This window comes from Physeter macrocephalus, chromosome 12 (genome assembly GCF_002837175.3).
Source record: "Physeter macrocephalus isolate SW-GA chromosome 12, ASM283717v5, whole genome shotgun sequence".
Classification (NCBI taxonomy): Eukaryota; Metazoa; Chordata; class Mammalia; order Artiodactyla; family Physeteridae; genus Physeter; species Physeter macrocephalus.
Window position 1 is genome coordinate 10,701,309 of NC_041225.1, and position 19,245 is coordinate 10,720,553.

Here is a 19,245-nt window from a genome sequence, read left to right on the forward strand (position 1 = left end):
GCGGAGCACAGGCTCCGGACGCGCAGGCCCAGCGGCCACGGCTCACGGGCCCAGCCGCTCCGCGGCACGTGGGATCCTCCCGGACCGGGGCACGAACCCGGTTCCCCTGCACCGGCAGGCGGACGCGCAACCACTGCGCCACCAGGGAAGCCCCCATAGGTGCATTTTAATTCTACAGTTTTCTTTTTCTTGGCTCTCATCCTGGTTATATTTAAAAGGAGTGCAAATATTTATTCGCAAAAACGTGTTTGCTTTCTAAGTGTGCGGGCTTAGTGAGGGTCTGTCTGTCTCCCGTTTCAGTGCAGGTCGACCTTGTGAGGAGCCTAAGAAGGAAGGGTGGAGTGTGTTGGGAGCCCCTGGAACTGTCCCAGGTCTTGGGCAGAGCTGCACTTTGTGCAGAGGGTGCACTCATTGCTCTAGCAGGGATGTGCCCGGCCAGCTCCGTGCCTTGGGTGGAGGAAGGAGAAATGCGGCCTTAGGACTGGTTCTGCACACCCGGTGGTTGTACAGGAAGTGGACTCATACGAAAACCCAGTTGCCTTCTTGTTCCGCAGAAAGCCCTTCGAAAGGATCGTCCCTCATCATCTATGACATCATGAACGAATTAATGGGAAAGAAATTTTCTCCAAAGGACCCGGATGACGGTATGTACAGAAATTGCTTGTGTAAGACAGAGAGCCCTGTTTTCCTGACTGCCGGGTATTAGAGCCTTGTGATGAGGGCAGGGTTTAATTTAGCTTAGTAATTTTTGGAAGCTGTATGCTTCCTCTGCTTCCTCTCCTGAGTTTTTACGCCGTTAGCTTTGTCTTAACACGTTACCGGTTTTGTTGCCGGGATTTTTATTCATGTTAACTGACTTGAAAACGTTGTATCCACAGTAACCAAGGCTCTTGTGAACTTTGATTTTCAGATATGTTTTTTCAGTCAGCCATGAGGGTTGTAAGTACAATTTCTTGCTTAACTTTTGTTTTCCTTTTTTCTTTTATCCATCTCCTAAATTCATCATTGGGGAGGTGGGGGGATTCTCCCTGATTCGTTCACTTCCTGACTCTTACTTACATTCATGTCTTTAGTTCTAATTTTTCATTCCTCTAAAATCTCTACAAGATCACAACATTCCTGCCCTGTGTTTATTGTATACATTTTCTTTTTTCATACCTTTCTTCAGAAAGTAAGGTTTGAAAGTGAGGTTTCATAGTATTTCATATTTGCCTATTGGTAACTTTTTAAATTGATGGTTTTTAAGTTTGGTTTTTCATCTTATCATGCTAATCATAGGAAAAATTTTCAAGCAGTTTCAGAATGAATTAGCATATCCTATTCCCTAAGGATAATTGCTTTACATTTTAGTGTGTGTCCTTCCGGGTTTTCTCCTTTGGTTATTCAGACATGCACATCCAGACTCATTTCCATGTTATCTTGTTTGTTGACATCAGTACAGTTATTTCACAGGAGGGAAGGTCTTCTCCCGTGGGTGGGTTTTGGAGTTATTTCGTGGGTTTTTGGCCAGTATAGTGATGTTGGAGTGAGCACTCCAGCTGTCTTGTGCATGGCAACCAGGTGTTTTCATATAGTTACTAAATATAGGTATAATTACTAGATTAAGGTTATTTTGTTTTAAATTTCACAGAACTTGGTGATTTGTTTTGATTCCTCCCTCCCCCCCATTTTCTTGTAATTCATTTGCTGTCAACCCCCATAACGTTAAATCAGCATAGATGTTTCCGCAGGCAACTGTACTTATTTTCTTTACATAATGAGCTCTTTATGTAATGAGCCACTGTTCGGCCGATAAGGATCGCAGAACGATGCTTATTTACTACTTGTAAATTTTCAGTGCTCATCTCTCAGAGATCTAGAACTTGCTTACCAGGTCCATGACCTTTTAAACACTGGAGACAACCGGAAATTCATTGGACTCGATCATCGGCGTAACTTCTACTAGTAAGTGTATTGGAAATGTATCCTTCTGCATTAACGGAGCGCCTGTATGCAACCAGTAGTCAGTCCTGCAAGTGGGAGGCTGTTGGCGGCCTGATTTTAGGCAGCTTGACCCTGACTTAACAATGTAAGTTAATTGAACACTTGAAGAGTCAAGCAGTGGTGAAACTGATTTGTCAGACTGACGTGTCTGCTGTGTATCTTTTAAGCTGTTTTTATTTGTGACACTTTGGGGTTTTTTGTTGTTGTTTTTCTTTGTTTTTTTGGTTTTTTTTTTTTTTCACCGCACAGCGTGCAGGATGTTAGTTCCATGACCAGGGATCTGTCCCGCAACCCCTGCAGTGGAAGCGTGGATTCTTAACCACTGGACTGCCAGGGACGTCCCTGTAACACTTTAAATCCATATATCTTTTCCCTGTAAACGCTCCTATTTTATGTTTTTTAATTCATAGGAGGGTGGGGTCCCTAAAGATTTCATCGCAGCCTCCTTTGTTTTTGAAGATGAACACGTCGGAGCCCAAAGAGACTCCTTAAATGGGTTTGCTTTTAAGCAGAGAAAAACAAGAACTTAGGGAGGCAGCCTGTTAAGAGATGTGTGATGGTTCTCTTCTGTGTGGTCCAAATCCTCGCTTTACATTGAACGCTTTTAAAATGAATAGGATATCCACTCTCTCCTCACCGTGAGCTGAGAGTATAACCAGGAGGTGGCGTCAGTGACCGGTTGAGGATTAGAAGGTGTTAACTGGAAAGTCCAGAAAGCACAGGTAGCAGCACTTGCTGGGTCAAGCATTGGCCTGTGTAACTTGAAATTGGGTGTAACTTATTGTCTTTAAATTCTGTGTAACATGTCATCATATGACTGTGCTGTAATTTAATCATTCCCCTATTAAGCATGGATTTTAAACTAAACATGCTTTCTTTCTCCATTACAGTTCCAAGTTCTTTGGTTTGCTTTGTCTAATGGAACAAATTGATGTCACCTTGAAGTGGTATAAGGACCTGATACCTTCAGTAAGATGATTCATTACTTGCCATTTATCATTGTAGATGTTTGTGGGTTGGGTGTCTTTGCTGAGTAATACTTGAAAAATGTATCTGTATTTTTCTGAATCAGGTATTCTTTCCACATTCCCAAACACTGATAGATCTTCTCCAAGCATTAGATGTGGCCAATCGGCTAGAATTGATTCCTCAGATCTGGAAAGGTCAGTTTCAGCTTATGTGTCCCGACCCATCTCATTTTGTCTTATGTCTTGATTAACAAGCATGTTAACACTGTTAGGGAAGAAAACTTCCTTTTTTTTAATTACTACTCTTTATTTATGTTTTGGCTTTGTTTGGGTCTTCCTTGCTGTGCGCAGGCTTTCTCTAGTTGCAGCGAGAGGGGGCTGCTCTTTGTTGCGGTGCGCGGTCTTCTCATTGCAGTGGCTTCTCTTGTTGCGGAGCTTGGGCTCTAGGCACGCGGGCTTCAGTAGTTGTGGCACGTGAGCCCTAGAGCGCAGGCTCAGTAGTTGTGGCGCACGGGCTTAGCTGCTCCGCGGGTTTTCATGCCTATTTGTAGTCCATCTCTCCTTTGTTGCTCAGCCCCAGGCTATCATTCGTATACTTTTATTTTTATTTTTTTATTTATTTATGTGTGTGTGGTATGCGGGCCTCCCTCTGCAGTGGCTTCTCTCGTGGTGGAGCACGGGCTCTAGGCACGCGGGGCTCAATAGTTGTGGCACGCAGGCTCAGTAGTTGTGGCGCACGGGCTTAGCTGCTCCGCGGCATGTGAGATCTTCCCAGACCAGGGCTCAAACCCGTGTCGCCTACGTTGGCAGGCGGATTCTTAACCACTGTGCCACCAGGGAAGTCCCAAAAACCCATTTTTGACTAAACTGAACGCAATAGTTGAGGTCTACTTCAGGGTCATTTGCTCATGTTACATATTGGATTGCGTGAGTGACAGTGTAGTGGAAAAGACCTAAACTGGTTCCTTTGTGACAAGAAAAGGCTGGGTTTTGTGCACTTGTGTGACATCAGTGTTAATTACCTGGGACACCCAAAATATCAACCCCCGAAGCCTGTGCCGTTCGTTCCTCTATACCATGTTGCATCACGGTGCTTCAGTAGCTAACCAGGGGCTTCTCTGGTGGCGCGGTGGTTAAGAATCCACCTGCCAGTGCAGGGGACATGGGTTCAATCCCTGGTCCGGGAAGAACCCACATGCCGCAGAGCAAGTAAGCCTGCGCGCCACAACTGTTGAGCCTGCGCTCTAGAGCCTGCGTGCCACAGCTGCTGAAGCCCAAGCACCTAGAGCCCGTGCTCTGCGACGAGAGAAGCCACCGCAATGAGAAGCCCGCGCACCGCAAGGAAGAGTAGTAGCCCCCGCTCGCCGCAGCTAGAGAAAGCCCGCGCGCAGCAGCCAAGACCCAACGCGGCCAAAAATTTAAAAATAAATTAAATAAATAAATTAAAATAAAAAAAAAAAGCTAACCAGTCAGTGAGACTCAGGTTTCTAAGAAACAGCCATGACTTTGGGTTTCTGTGTGTGTGTGGTTATGTGTGTAAATTGGCTGCAGAAGATGCTGTGTCTCATCCACTAGGTGACTGATCATAAAATCAGTTTCTGTCTGCCTCAAGTTGCCTTGAGACAGAGACTGTAGCCCTGCCCTCCTACCTTACAAGGCTGCGCTAATGATCGTGTACAAGGACCACTGACGATTCCCACGTGCTGTAAAACCACGTAGAGCTGGTGGCCGCTGGAGTGTGGTGCACGTGCCGTGTTAACGCTTGCCTGGGAGCACGTTACTGGTGCTGGCTTTCACTGCTCATTTGTCCTTTCCTACCATGAATCATCCTGCTAGTTTTCTGGAATCCTGGAATACACGTCAGCAATGTATTTTCACCCCTCCAAAAAAATACGAGCGGCTGCTGACAGTGGACCAAGGTCAGCCAAAGAGTCTTGGTTTTACATGCCAGTGGTCACTGCTCACTCTGTTCTTTTTTGTTTCAAGATAGTAAAGAATATGGTCATACTTTTCGCCACGAACTAAAAGAAGAGATTCTGACGCTCATGGCAAGGGATCGGCACCCACCAGAGGTAGGCTTGTGTTGACACTCAGGTTTTGCTGTCGTTATTAGATGTATACTAACCAGTGTATCCTCTAATACCGACAGCCGGTGAGGGCCATTTCCACGGTTTTACCTATCGTTGTGGAGGATTCTGCCATCTGAAGTCACTCTTATTCCTCTAGTCCAAAGCAAGCAGCATGAAAATGGATCCTCTCAATCCTGACAATTAATAGCAGCTTGCCTTCTTTTCAATTTCTCTCTAAAAAGAAAAACCGTAGTTGGATTTGAAATACGTGGCTGATCCCATTATTACCCCAGGGCTTTGCTTTTTTTTTTTTTTTTTTTTTTTAAATACTGTATTACTGTGTGCTGTACATGTGATGTGTTCCAACGGTAAAATGCATTGCTTAAAAATTTTTAATGGTCCTGTGGTGTCTCCCGAACTTAAATTCTCATAAAACCAGTTGGGCATTTCTGCTGACTCTCAGAGCGTCTCAGCTGCAGGTGGCGTTTGCTGACTGTGCTGCAGATATCAAATCGACTTACGAAAGCCAGGACGCCAGACAGACGGCTCCCAGTTGGCCGGCCAGCTCTCTGAACTACATAGCCGTCCTCCTCTTAAGGGCCGGGAGAACCCAGGAAGCCTGGTGAGCACAGTACATGGCCGCACGTGTCACTGGAAGCATCTGTACTTGGATCTCAGAGAACTTTTACCCTGGTCGTTAGAGTTTCTCTAATTTGGCTGTATACTGTGTAGTTTATCAGGAGACAAACGCGTTTTCTACGTACTGAGTTTTCTGTAGGAATTTCCAAATACCAACTAAAAAAGCAAACTTGGGGAAGAGGAGCCAGCATACATGATGTGTTTAAGAGGAGGTGTGGTTCAGTGGGCTCATTCTCTCTCGTTTTTTTCTGTATTCGTGGGCAAGTCACTTCTCCGTTCACTTAAGTAGAACACAGTGACCAGAGAATCTTAATTTTGCAAATGTTTTGGTCATTTGGTTTATTCAAGTCATCTCGCGGATGCTTCTCCCCCCCATCCCCCAGCTTAAAATGTGGGCTGTGTACTGGGACTTCCGGAAACTGGCATTTTACCAGTGTTTACTAAACCTGGCCTTGACTAGAACCCGCCTTTGGTTTGTGCCACTGTATTCCAGTTCTGTGTGTCCGTCAGCACTTCGCTCACATACTAATTTCCGGTGTTTGACTGTGAATGGAGACCTTATGCGTAGTCATTTTTCCAAAAGCGGAGAAGTCAGTGAAAGAGTCCTTGCTCGGGGCGGTCACAGTTGGGTGGTTCCGATGTGTATTGTTTTGGATGTAACCGTGTGTTGGTGTTAAGAGCCAGTGACAGGGGTTGTTGTGCCTGGCTGTTCACGAGAGAGGACCTTAATTTGAACGTGATGGTCAGTCCACGGTGTGGGCGTTTGCTCTCTCCGGGCAAGGCTGCTAAAGGCTTTGCTGCCTCCTCTGATCGTAACTGGTGGCGAATCACACATCCGGCTACACAGCTGCTGACAAACATTTGATGCTTGGACTTGTCGACTAGGGCAGGCTGACACACGCTTGTTACGAGTCAGGCTGTGATGATTGGCGCAGGGGTACGGACCTCAGCTGATCATGGGAGCTGAGTGTATGTGTTTCTCCTTTGTCCTGCGTGTGGCAGGATGACGGCAAGCACTTACACGAGACCGATGCCTTGGTCTGAGCCTGCTCTTCACAACGTCATTTTAGGACACACTGAACTCACGCTGGATCGTAAGAGAAAAGGGATCAAATCGTATTTGCGTCCCTCTCTTCGCACTCTGCCCACGTAATATCATACATTCCCTCCCGGGGGACTGAAGTGACCCTCTGGAGGAGGGTGTACCCCAGCTGTTCTCAACACTGGCAACAAAGCAGGTTTGCCTTTGAAATTTGTAACGTAGTGTGCATATATGAAGTTTGGGGAGAGGGGTTTGAGGCACCTGGGGTGACACTGCTGGGAAGACCGGGCTGGGAGCTGGTGGAGCTCACGGACGTGTGCCTTCAGGAGCTTCCTCTCTGGTTGTTAGGAAGGACACTTGGCCTCTGAGTTCAGGAGAAAAGCTGCGGTCATTCGATTGCCTTCTGTTCTATTAGTATTCATGATCTTTTCCTATCTCATGTTGAACAGGAAAATGCTGGGGCTTTTCAGGAAACATAATAAGATCCCTAGGTAAGTTCAAGTTGACAGGGCTGCCTGGGTACATCCTGGATTAGCCACATGCGTTTAACTCTTGTTGGGGGAAGGGGGTTGGGATTGCCTCACAGACCTCAGCCATGGCAATCGGGCACCTTTGTGTTAGGCAGGTAGTTGGCGGTCTGCGCCACCATCGAAGGCATCCTGAGGCAAGCACTGTTTTTTTTAATCTGTGCTCAGTGATCACAGCACGCCGGGGATACGCTGGCTAGGTCCTCAGCGAAGGCATAGTGAACCAATCAGCGTTCACTATCTATATGGCCCTTTAAAGTCAGACTTCGTGTAACTGTCTGCAGAGCTACTGTTGAGGATTTTATGACTGATCTTTATAAGATACTGGACTTTGTGTGTAAATCTTTGAGGGGTTTACTTGGGGAATGTTGACGTTTTTGCCTTCTACAGGAATGAGTTGCTGAATGAGTTTATGGACAGTGCAGAAGCATCCGGCAGCCCTGCCCAGGCCATTGAGATAGTGAAGCTGGCAGGTGCCTTCAGCTTACCTGTTTGTGAGAGCCTCACCCAGAGATTAACGGCCGACTTCACCCTCAGCCAGGAGCAGAAGTAAGCGGGTCCCGTATCATCACGGTCAAGGAAAGTCAGGAAAATGGAGCAGACCGTTTGTCTGCCCGTTCAGATGTTTGTAGCTTTCTACCCCCTGAATTTCCTTTCCTTGCAGAAAGGCAGGATGTATTGGTTTAATGATATTTTTCGTTTGTCATAAAAGTCAGGGAGGCCTATAGGTTTATTTGCCGGTTGGAACCTTTTCCTTTGCTGCTGTAGTGCAGCTGCAGAGTCCCCCAGCCCCAAGCCTGAGTTGCAGTGTGACCCCCCCCATTTATTTTTCTTACAGGGAAGCCCTGGGAGACCTAACTGCATCGACCAGTGACAGCGACAGTGACGGCAGCAGTGACAGTGACGTCGGCGAAGGCAAATAAGAGTGGTCGGATCAGGAGCCACTGTGGCCTAGCGTGACTGTTGTGATTACACTTGAGAACTGAGATGCTAGTATTTAATTGTAATGTGAAGAAAACAAGGGAATACAGATTTGGTGAATCTTGATAACAACGCTTACTTGTTTACGCTTAATTCCTGAACTAAACCATCCATGCCAGGGTTACCAGGTGAACAGAAGGGGTACTACCCTTTTCATTTCTTCGGACGCACGTTGTGATGTCCTTAAGCTCCGCACAACTGCAGTGTTTGTCAGCTGATGTCGGGGTGGTTTGCCCCTCCCCCATTGGGGACTGCAGCCTGTGTTGGCTGACGCTATGACCTGACACTTCCTCCAACTCAGAAAGCGTCTGAAGGAAGTTTTTGTACGATAACATCACGGTTGATACTGGGTCAGTAGTACCAAGTTCAGGGATATTTATATGTGGGAGATTATTAATCTTACAACTGATTAAACGACGTCAGGAGTTTAGGCTGCGCAGCTGGGAAGATGAAGACTGTAAATAAATACTGTAAGGTACGTGTGTATGCATTTCCATTATTTTTATAAAATAGCCCATAGTCTCCCACTAGGCTTGGGGCTTGCACAGGAGTGTCTCATCTCTCCCTTTCTCTCTCTCTGTGTGAGTGCTGGCGCCTTCTTCAGTTGTGCTGTACTTAAAGTGGTCTATTGAAGTGTCTTCTTGACATGATTGTGTATTGCTGGTAATCGAGTAGGTCAAGAACCTCTACTCCAGCCTCTCTTATGACTTGCAAGTGGTATGGGAAGCAAACAGGAACTTGTGAGGCCTGCAGGAGCCTCCCCAGGGTTTCTAGCGCAGGCTGCTTAGCTCACAGTCTGATTGCCGGATTTACCCAGGCACCCCGGTTCTCCTCGGATGAGCACCTTCATCCTTACCCTGCCGGGGCTGCCATTTATGGGCTACTGTATTGTACGTGTGTCTGTGACATGTGCCTGTCCCCACCTCCATTTGCTATCCTCTGGCCAGGACCCAGTCATACATCCTCAGAAACCTCAGTATTGACTCATGTTTTCTCCTAGATCACCAGAATTTAAGACATCTAAGTGAGAGACAAAGAGGGCAGGGGAGATGACAGCAACTAGCTACTTAAGTATTCGTGTGCACCGCCCCCGTAGCCCCTTGACATAGCAAATGAGCACAAGGGACAGGTAGGGCAGATTAGCCTCTGATCTTGCCTGAAAACCTGCAAAGAGGACTTGGCTACCTGGAAGCTTCTGTAAACTCGGCCCCTCCCTTTCCCCCTGGCTCATCAGCACCTGGAAACGGCTGATTCTTCTGGGCTGAGTATGCATTCAGTGCAGTCCTTACAGATGCAGAACACTTCCGGCTGATTCTTCTGGGCTGAGTATGCATTCAGTGCAGTCCTTACAGATGCAGAACACTTCCGTTGCCGGGGAATCCTGTCAGAGAACAGTCCTCAGCATCGTGCTTTGCAGCTATGGCGCTGGCAGCCGTGGCGCTGATGGGGGAAAGGTCCATCTGGGCTGATGGCACGTGAATTTGTAGTGGACTTTCCAAGTGGGTGATGATGTGGCCATGTGGTCTTAACTCTGTGCTGCAGACGTTCCAGATTCCTATTCTGGGCAAAATAACTGCTTCCAGCTTTTCAGAAAAAAATTAAGGAAGGCCTGTAGGATTGGTGTCCATTCTCTCTTTAGCCTCTAATAGTATAAGGTGTTGTTCTGTTTACCTATGCCAAAGTTAATAACCTATCAATCAATTTTGGTTTTGGTTCAGTAGAACATTTGAGTACTCTTAATAAAATGGATTGTCTTACGTCTTTCAAACTGCGAGGTTTGAAGTCAGTTTTTGCAGATGATGACTAGAATATTTTAATGAAATGGATTAGAAAATTAAGGACATTGCGTATGTTAAAGTTTTGTGACATTCTTACAGCACCACAGATATATGCATATTGATAAACACGTATAAGTGTACCTGGTGGCGATGTAAATTATTTTACTGCTGGTAAAAGGACATGCTGTGAGATAGCAGTCACCAGGAGTGTGGATGGGCAGGGCAAGGTTTACAGAATCATTTAGATGAGATCTCAGTGGTGGTGGCGTGGCAATTTACCCGAGAAATGGGCATATTTTATTCGGTTGATTAAGGCAGTGTGCTAGGACATGGAGAGGGCAAATGTAAGGTACACAAAGGGGGGTGGGTGAAGGAGTCTCCAGCCTGGCCCAGGAAGGAGCCGAACCTGTAAAAGAATGTTGTCTAGGGCCTTCCCTGGACAAAGTAACCATCATCCATACGATCACCTTCAACATCAAGATACTGTCCTTGGACTTCCCTGGTGGCACAGTGGTTAAGAACCTGCCTGCCAATGCAGGGGACATGGGTTCGAGCCCTGGTCCGGGAAGATCCTACGTGCTGCGGAGCGGCTAGGCTCGTGCACCACAAGTACTGAGCCCGCGAGCCACAACTACTGAAGCCCACGCGCCTAGAGCCCATGCTCCACAACGAGAAGCCACCGCAGTGAGAAGCCCGCGCACCACAATGAAGAACAGCCCCCGCTCGCCACAACTGGAGAAAGCCCGCGCGCAGCAACAAAGGCCCAACGCAGCCAAAAATCAATAAGTAAAATAAAATTTATTAAAAAAAAGTTGTCTAGCCGACCTGCATAGCTGTGGACTTTTTATAGAAGATTTTAGAAGGAACACTGGAGATCAAACCCAAGTTTACAGAGCTCAGCAAGACTTTACTCTTGAAAACTGAGAACGTCCAAGAGAAGTGAAGGTCACGATAGAAGTCATCCCCAGGAAAGCCTAAGCTTTGCCGATACCAGCGCCATCTTTTCCCACGACAGCAGCGCCTTTGCTGGCTTGTGCCCCACAGTCCCTCCAGAGCCCCTCCTCTTTCTTCCTGAGACCCCAGGGCAGCGTCCGTACAGCGAACCCGGACCAAGCAGTGAAACCGTGGCGCCACCCCCTGTGGAAAAGGGTGGCGTGGCCAGGCAAAGCCCCTCCTCCTCAGCGCTCCCTCTGCTTTCTCAGACCCCCCAGCCCCTGAATGCACCCGCAGGGAGGAGCCCAGGGGAGCTGAGCCGAGCCCTGGTTCAGGTAAATGGTGCCCACTCGACCTGATGAGTGATTTGCCTGAAATGTAATCACTTTTTATTTCCCGTTTATGTTATATTATCTGTTCTTCTGCACTGAGTTCAAATTACTTTAAAAGTGGTGGGACAACTAATTTGGGACTTGGAGACTGCTTTTGTGCAGAACCTGTTAAGAAAGCAGAGGTGTCTGTTTTTTGTTTTTTTTGTTGTTGTTGTTTTTTGCGGTACGCGGGCCTCTCACTGTTGTGGCCTCTCCCGTTGCGGAGCGCAGGCTCCGGACGCGCAGGCTCAGCGGCCATGGCTCACGGGCCCAGCCGCTCCGCGGCATGTGGGATCTTCCCGGACCGGGGCACGAACCCGTGTCCCCTGCATCGGCAGGCAGATTCTCAACCACTGCGCCACCAGGGAAGCCCAGCAGAGGGTTTAAGTCAATACTAAGGAACACAGAAGTACCGTGCCTTAAAAAAAGAGACTGCCTAAGTTTACATTTTACTTACTTTACTGATTTAGAAACTTTGAACAACATTAAGGCAAATATCAGAGTTTTAATGATTCCACCTCCTTGAAGGTAGAACTGAGAACCCACGTAAAGGCTCTTTAGGCCCAAGCGAAGGCCCTTTTCACCTAAGGGGTTGCTGAGTGATGGCTCAGGTGGACGTGAATCTTACTAGGGCATGAGGAAGAAAAACCAGGCTCTGGACAAGCCGAGTCCCCTTTCAACATCATCTTGTTTCTCAACATGCAGCGAGGGTTGGGGAGGTTTGCTAAAGGAATACTAACGTTGAAAGCCAGTGGCTTTTGTTATTTTGATTTAGAGAGCTAAAATAAACCGCTCGGTATTGCTTGCTTCCTGTGAGCTCAGATAATCACATCCGAGGGAAGTTATTCCTGGGCTCCTAGAGAAATTTATTTCCTTCTAATCTGTAATGTTTTACACATTTCCTGAGTAAAATAAAAATTATGAACACTTCTAACATGACAAATAAGTTAGTCAGCTTTGCAAGTTAATGTATTCTACAATTTCATGCTATTCCAAAGGGAAGAAAGGCTGAATTTAGAACAGCCTCATTATCTTCTAGTAAAAGCTTAATGGGCCACAGGTGCCGAGAGTACCTCTACCTGCAGAGATTAAGGACATCACACGAAGTGTGGGTTCCAGTCAGAGAAAACTAGATGTATTGTGTTGGATTAAGAATCCACTTAGGAGGAACATAAGGACCGTTAATAATGCCTAACGAACCACTGGATCCCCAAATCAAAGGACAACGTCAAGTGCCATGCAGACTTGAATGTAACAATCAGGAGCTGGGATACACCTGCAGAAATATACAGACAACCCTCTTTTTTTCATGATTTCCAGATATGTTGCTCAGATAAAAATGCCTCTTCAATAATCTGTTTATGAACACATAAACCTCAACAGAAAGGACTTACCTGGTGGCGCAGTGGTTAAGAATCCGCCTGCCAATGCAGGGGACACGGGTTCGAGCCCTGGTCCGGGAAGATCCCACATGCCGCGGAGCAGCTAAGCCCGTGCGCCACAACTACTGAGCCTGCACTCTAGAGCCCGTGGGCCACAACCACCGAGCCCGCGTGCCACAACTACCGAGGCCCGCGCACTAGAGCCCGTGCTCCACAACAAGAGAAGCCACCGCAATGAGAAGCCTGCGCGCTGCAACAAAGAGCAGCCCCCGCTCGCCCCAACTAGAGAAAAGCCCGCGTGCAGCAACGAAGACCCAACGCAGCCAAAAATAAGATAAATAAATCTATAAAGAAGAAGAAAAACCTCCATAAAAAAATCATGATTTTGAAAAAATATGTTGACGGTAACTTCATGAAGTAAAAAATGAAAGGTAAAACACTGGTTAATGTTTACCCAATATGGCAACTGTTCTACTCTTCAGAGAGGTGAACTATGTAAGCAAGTTCTCTGGGTTTTACAGCAATCCAGTTCAAATATACCACAAAATTATTGAACCCCTTTAGGAGTCCAGGCTCACCACCCCCACCTCGATGGAGAGGTTCACAGCCCACATACCAGAAAGGTCAACTACCAGTGTTCCAGAACTGGGAGCCACGAGCTTTTCTGAGGGCTGTGGGATTAAGTGGTGGGTAGACAAGACACCAACATGTTTCTAATGCCACAGACCAGAACACAGTACATTACGCGTAGAAAGGAGAAGCAATGGTTCCAGAAACTGTTTCACGTGTACATTCATACAAGGGTGCGTGCATTCATATAAGGGTGTACTGGATCCCAGTATAAAATATAATTTTTCCCTGTGGTAGCAATCGAAGTTTGGGATACCCACTATCTCTAGTGCCTTTGAATCACTGGAATGATATATCTCCAATTATAAACATATTGGCATTTTGGCTTACATTTACATCACTCTTGAGTTTGACCAGCAGGAATCAGCTTCACTAGGACCTTCAAAGCCAAGAACAGGCCTAGGGCTTCTGAAACCCGGTTCACAGCCTGGAAACTCTGAGCGCCCAGGAGTTGCTACTTCTGCTTCTCAAGGAAATTTTCCATATACGCAACAAACCAGAAATGATACTTTTTGAAAAGGGATAAGCTACTCAGTTTTCAACTTCTGTTTTATTCAGTTTGCTCCAAGGGCAAAACCAATAGTAACAGTGATCACAGACATTATCTTGATTGGCTCACAAGCCTGATCAGTAAAACCTGAAAAACAGAAAATGTTACACAAGTTGCAAATAAAGTGCTCCTGGAGTTGACTGACGTGACAGCAAGAAGGAATAATATAAGCGCAACAGGTGTTAACATTTAGAACAGCACCTGTAACCTGCTCATTTCTAGGCAATTCTGAGACCCTGTGGCAAACCCTTCATATATCACTGCCGACTTCCTTTGACATGAAACGCGACTTTACAAGACTCTTCCTAGACCTTACTCTTGCTGCACTTGAGTGGTTCCTATTCCTACGGCGCTGGCGTATGCTGTCAGGATCTCCACTATCTGCTTAGTTTCTAGGGTCATTCGGGCTTCCTTCAGCCAGTCCTGTGCCACTCGTCTGGACTCCCCTTTCAGCTGATTGACAAACTTTGCTGCCAGCTCCAGGTCACCATGCTCAATGCAATAGGAGGCATACGACAGTAACTTAAATGTGCTTGTATCCTCGGGGCAGAACTCTGCTGGTGGCTTCAGCTGCTGAGGTGGGAACAGCAGCAGGGACTGTAAGTAGGAGAGGAAGTACTGGTATAAGCTATTCCTGGTCTCATCGATCATGGCTACCCTGTGGGCCAGTTTCTGGATGGCATAGAAACGGACTCTAAGGGTCTCTTCACTGTACACCCCACGGGTCAGGGACTCTGGAGGGAGGGCTGCGCTTAGAGCCTGGGCAAATTCACTATCGGAACAGTTGACCCTGATGGCGTCCACTGCGCTACCCAGGGGAACAGTGGGCAGGTCTGCAGATGCCGTCTTCATGTGGTACTTTAATGCCTCCACCGAGAGCCAGAGCTGGTGGGCTTTTCTGGCCTCCTCTTCAGCAACTGCGTGACCTATTAAAAAAAAAAAAAAAAAGGCAAAGACAGGCTTTTTTCTCCACCTGACTATGTCCTCATACACACAGAGAACTGGTGCACCTTCCACAGAAGTGGAAGACGGGGCTGGAGAGAGCCTCTTCCAAGCCCATCCCACCGCTTATTTATGGTGCCGTTCTTTCCTAGCTGGCCTCTTCACATGAGGCAACAAGGCACGACATAATCTGCTGAGGACTTGGTTTTACTGTAGCCGTGGAGAAAGCTGGGAGGGTGGATGTGCACAGATGAGTCTCCCTTCTTTCTTCCTGTGACATCTAGGAGAATGCAGGGTATCTAATTCAGATACATTTATCTTTAGAAATGTTTGAGAAAGAAATGTGATATTTAAATTAAGCCAAGACTTACATTAAGGCCATCAGAAACTTTCTACAAAGGAACGGAAGACTACTGGATCCTGAAATTTCATGAGTACTTCGCTTATTGCTATGCTTATCTGACAGAAAAGATTCCATCGCATGCACAGAAACCCATTTTATTAATAAAATCCTCACTGGCAGGACATTTCCCTTCCAGTGCGGCACATGGAGGCCTCAGCATAACTACCATCCATTTGGTGGGTGGAACCAGCAAATCACCACCTCCAGGTAACCCTCCAACGGCAGAGCCTGGAGGGCGAACATGCAGCACACTGACCTTTTTCTCCACTCAGGGCACGTGAGACACAACCACAGCGTGTTGGGTAAACTGCCTGGTAAATGGTGATCTCATGCCGGTCACGTAAGGAGTAAAACTTCAAGGTACTTAGGTTTAATTTTTAGATCCTTTTAAATTTCTTCTCACAACTCTCTATACTACAAACTTATCAAATCTGGGGCTAATTTTCTAGGAAATGAATAAAATTTATTAGAGGGACTTCGGCATCTTTATTCCCTAATGTCAATGCATGTATACCATTATCCTCATAGCAAGAATTTACCCTAAGAAGTAGGGCTGAATGAAATTAGCTGTAAGAGGTCCATGTGCTTACTCTGAACAGCCTGCTCGATTCCTCTCAGTCTGGCATAGGCAGTGTTTATATCCAGAGTATAGCTGTCAACTTGCTCTTGACTGAGCCGACGAAACTGTAATTCTTGTTCAGCGAGTTTCTCAGACAGGTCCTGAAATGGTAAAGAGTGCACGGAGAAACCTCAGTGTGCATGTCACTTATCGGGCCACTAAGTCTTCCAGTAACTGCTGCCTCCAAAAGTAAAGAGGGCCTTTAACATCTCAAAACAGGTGTCATGAAACTCCTACATTATGTGTAAGGTTTCAAAAGTTTCCTAAAGCATATGTGATATTTCTATCTTCTACAAATTTACTGGTGGAACCTAATATTAGAGGAAGAAGACCAGGAGGGGAAGAAAGAAGTCTATTAAAATGAGAAAATGACAACTTTAGAAAATAAAGTAACTGTATGGCCACCCAGACATTAAATTGTATTCAATATCTTCCACTTTAAGAGTTCATTTTTCTCAAAATACTCATCAAAGAGAATTCAAAGTAATATATCTTTTCATACTGGTATAAATTTCAATTTTCTGGAAGATTTCCTTACTTGGAAAACCTCATTCCCTTCTTGTGAGACAAAATAATAATATCTTATAAATGACTTGCTGAGTACAAACTAATTACGATTAAAGGTATCCTGATGGTTTGCTGTAGTTTTCAAACTTAACCTCTCCGGGATGTTTCCTCAAATATAAAAATCTCAGAACTGCCACATAATCCACAAGAGTTTGTGGAGATAAAGCAGGCAATACATGTGTCAAGTATTATTACCTGCATTCCTGAAACCCCCTGTACCAACCGTCCTTAAAGCTTTGAAGGCTCCAAATGACTAGGACATAAATACAAAACACATCTGATCAGTAACACATAGGTACACCTTTATGTAAAAAGGAGCAGATGTGAAATATACAAAAGTCCCCCTCCAGCAAGGATAGGCACCATTAGAAATCTTTCCCCATTCTTCCACACTCTCAGACTGAATGACATGGAGCACATTAGAAGGAAAGCAGAGACTGTTTATAATGTAAAGGGGAAAAGGAGGTTGAAGGGGAGACGATGCTTTACGACAGGTCCTCACCTGCTCAAACTCGTATTTCAGTTCCTGTTCTTGGACCCTAAGGACATCTCGTAAGTGATCGGTGTGGGCAGCAGCCTGGCGGCGAAGCTGGGTTCTCATTTCATTCTCCATGGCATCTCTGACTTCCTCCACCTGTGAAGCCAAGCACAGTAATGAGGAATTCTCAATTCTCCACATACGCTTTTAGCAAAAGAGAAAGACCAGTAACCACGAGGATGGCAGCTTCCACATCCAGAACCCCTTACGATGAGCCGTGCATGGGAACACATTCTTATTTCGAATTCTCATATGCATCAGAAAGCTGAATGTTGGAAGGTGACTCAAACAATGTCGCATGACTGTGGCGAAATCAGATTTCAAACGGGGTCTCTCTAACCCCCAGACCTGAGTTTCTTGCATATCACCAGGCTGCCTCCTGTACAAAGCAAACACTGTCATTTCCTGAATCACATACTCCCCTGAGAATCAAGAAATCCGAGACCACAGAAATAACTACAAAGACTTGGGATCAAACACAGCTTCACCGCAACCATCTGTGTGACCTTAGGGAAATTATTCATCTTCTGAGTCTCCATTTTCTTGTCTGTGAATAATAATGCCTACCATGCAGAACTGTTAAGAAAAGTAGTTACTGAACACAGTTTCTCTCAACAAAGAAAGCTCCTCTGAAACTGCTTATTTTAATATGAATTTAGATTCAACACAGGCCAAATCAAGCCAAAACTATGAAAAGCCTATAATGTCTGGCCTAACAATTAGCCGTGGGTCATATTACAAATTATTTAATACTAATTACCTGGAAATCATAACTGCCTTTTTCTCGGAAACAATATAGTTAATAAATGAATCCATTCAGTCAGTGCATAAATATTTATGAAGTGCCAGCCCTGTGCCAGGCAGTGCCTACTACTATAAGCTTGGATGCAACGGTGCTCAAGGCAGACAAACTTCTTGCTCTTCTGCAGTATACATTCAAGAGAGGAATCAGTGACAGGCAAAATGGACATCCCAGACTGTGGTACTTGTTTTTAAGAAAATAAATAGGGCAATATGAGAGAAAGTAATACAGAGACTCTAGATTGAAGGGAACAGGACAGGGCTACCCCAGGGAAAAAGATGTCGTCAAGGCACCAAAACAACAACAAAAAACCCCAAGGTACCTGGTACATTAGGGAAATAAGGGAAGCCTGGCTCACAGAAAACAGGAATGAGATCAAGGGGCTTCTCTGGTATAAGTTAAGAATTTGGATTTTATATTAAATACAGTCGGCAGTCAGTGGAGAATTTTCAGCAGCATAGTGTCTGATGAGAATACATTTTATAAGGACCACTTGCCTGTGTAAATAGACATAGAAAGATGGGTATGCAAACAGGGACCCTGTTTAGATGATACTCTGAACTAAGGTGGTGGTGACTGAAAGAGAGAAAAGTGGAACGTTTAGGGATTTATTCTGAATGCAGAGCTGGTAGACTCTGTCAATGGTCTGGATGCAAAAACTGATGGAGGAACAACTGAGCATGATTTCTAGCTTGATCAACTGAGTGGATGGAGGTTTATTTAGAGAGAAACAGCTGAGGGGCTGGGAGACAGTTTGGAGGGAATCAAGAAATTTGTTTTGAACATGTTGAGTTTGAAATGACTACTGAAAATCCAGCTGAAGACATCAAGTCAGCTGCTGGACAGCCCTTGAAGCCAAGGCAGAGGTCAGAGCCAGCAATATAAGTGTCAGTAACAGACGGTATTTAAACGTCAAGGCCACAGGACTAGCGAAGAGCACCTGGAGGCAGCTTAGATGGAGAAAAGGTTTCAGAACAATGCCAGTGCACGCCGATATTTGAGAGGCTGAGCAAAGGAAGCCAAGGAGCGTCAGCAAGGCAGGGGAAAGGCCAGCAAGTGTGGGGTCTGGCAGCCTTGGGAAGAAAGAGCTTCAAGGAGGAGGAAGTGGGCTTCCCTGGTGGCGCAGCGGTTAGGAATCCGCCTGCCAGTGGAGGCGACATGGGTTCAATCCCTGGTCCGGGAAGATCCCACATGCCGCGGAGAACTAAGCCCGTGCGCCACAGCTACTGAGCCCGCGTGCCTAGAGCCCGTGATCCGCAACAAGAGAAGCCGCCGCAATGAGAAGGCCGCGCACCGCAACGAAGACCCAACGCAACCAAAAATAAATTAATTAATTTTTTTAAAAAAGGAGGAGGGAGGGCCTCCCTGGTGGCGCAGTGGTTGCGCGTCCGCCTGCCGATGCAGGGGAACCGGGTTCGCGCCCCGGTATGGGAGGATCCCACATGCCGCGGAGCGGCTGGGCCCGTGAGCCATGGCCGCTGAGCCTGCGCGTCCGGAGCCTGTGCTCCGCAACGGGAGAGG

At 46.3% G+C, this 19,245-nt stretch overlaps 2 protein-coding genes and 1 non-coding gene across 7 annotated transcripts in view; 2 read left to right on the forward strand and 1 right to left on the reverse strand.

The window, feature by feature from the left end:
- The window catches only part of PTCD3 (pentatricopeptide repeat domain 3), a 24,281-nt gene extending 15,615 nt beyond the window's left edge, over window positions 1-8,666 (forward strand). For 2 of the 3 annotated variants that reach the window (XM_028496576.2, XM_028496575.2), the window contains exons 10-19: window positions 555-644; window positions 911-939; window positions 1,838-1,944; window positions 2,874-2,952; window positions 3,056-3,146; window positions 4,938-5,023; window positions 5,494-5,642; window positions 7,151-7,192; window positions 7,619-7,777; window positions 8,067-8,666. In XM_028496576.2, coding sequence (XP_028352377.1) covers window positions 555-644; window positions 911-939; window positions 1,838-1,944; window positions 2,874-2,952; window positions 3,056-3,146; window positions 4,938-5,023; window positions 5,494-5,642; window positions 7,151-7,192; window positions 7,619-7,777; window positions 8,067-8,151 — 917 coding nt within the window. In that variant the 3' untranslated portion in view covers window positions 8,152-8,666. The remainder of the gene's footprint in view (window positions 1-554; window positions 645-910; window positions 940-1,837; window positions 1,945-2,873; window positions 2,953-3,055; window positions 3,147-4,937; window positions 5,024-5,493; window positions 5,643-7,150; window positions 7,193-7,618; window positions 7,778-8,066) is intronic. The other variant, XM_028496574.2, reaches the window with a different exon arrangement.
- LOC112066546 (small nucleolar RNA SNORD94) lies at window positions 6,573-6,708 on the forward strand. Its single transcript, XR_002892722.1, has one exon. It is a non-coding gene; the product is annotated as a small nucleolar RNA SNORD94 (small nucleolar RNA).
- A 5,163-nt stretch (window positions 8,667-13,829) lies between the features above and the next one.
- The window catches only part of IMMT (inner membrane mitochondrial protein), a 56,087-nt gene continuing 50,671 nt past the window's right edge, over window positions 13,830-19,245 (reverse strand). For all 3 annotated transcript variants that reach the window (XM_007104766.4, XM_055088864.1, XM_055088863.1), the window contains 3 exons: window positions 16,887-17,018; window positions 15,789-15,918; window positions 13,830-14,779 (listed from right to left, as the gene is read on the reverse strand). In XM_007104766.4, coding sequence (XP_007104828.2) covers window positions 14,166-14,779; window positions 15,789-15,918; window positions 16,887-17,018 — 876 coding nt within the window. In that variant the 3' untranslated portion in view covers window positions 13,830-14,165. The remainder of the gene's footprint in view (window positions 14,780-15,788; window positions 15,919-16,886; window positions 17,019-19,245) is intronic.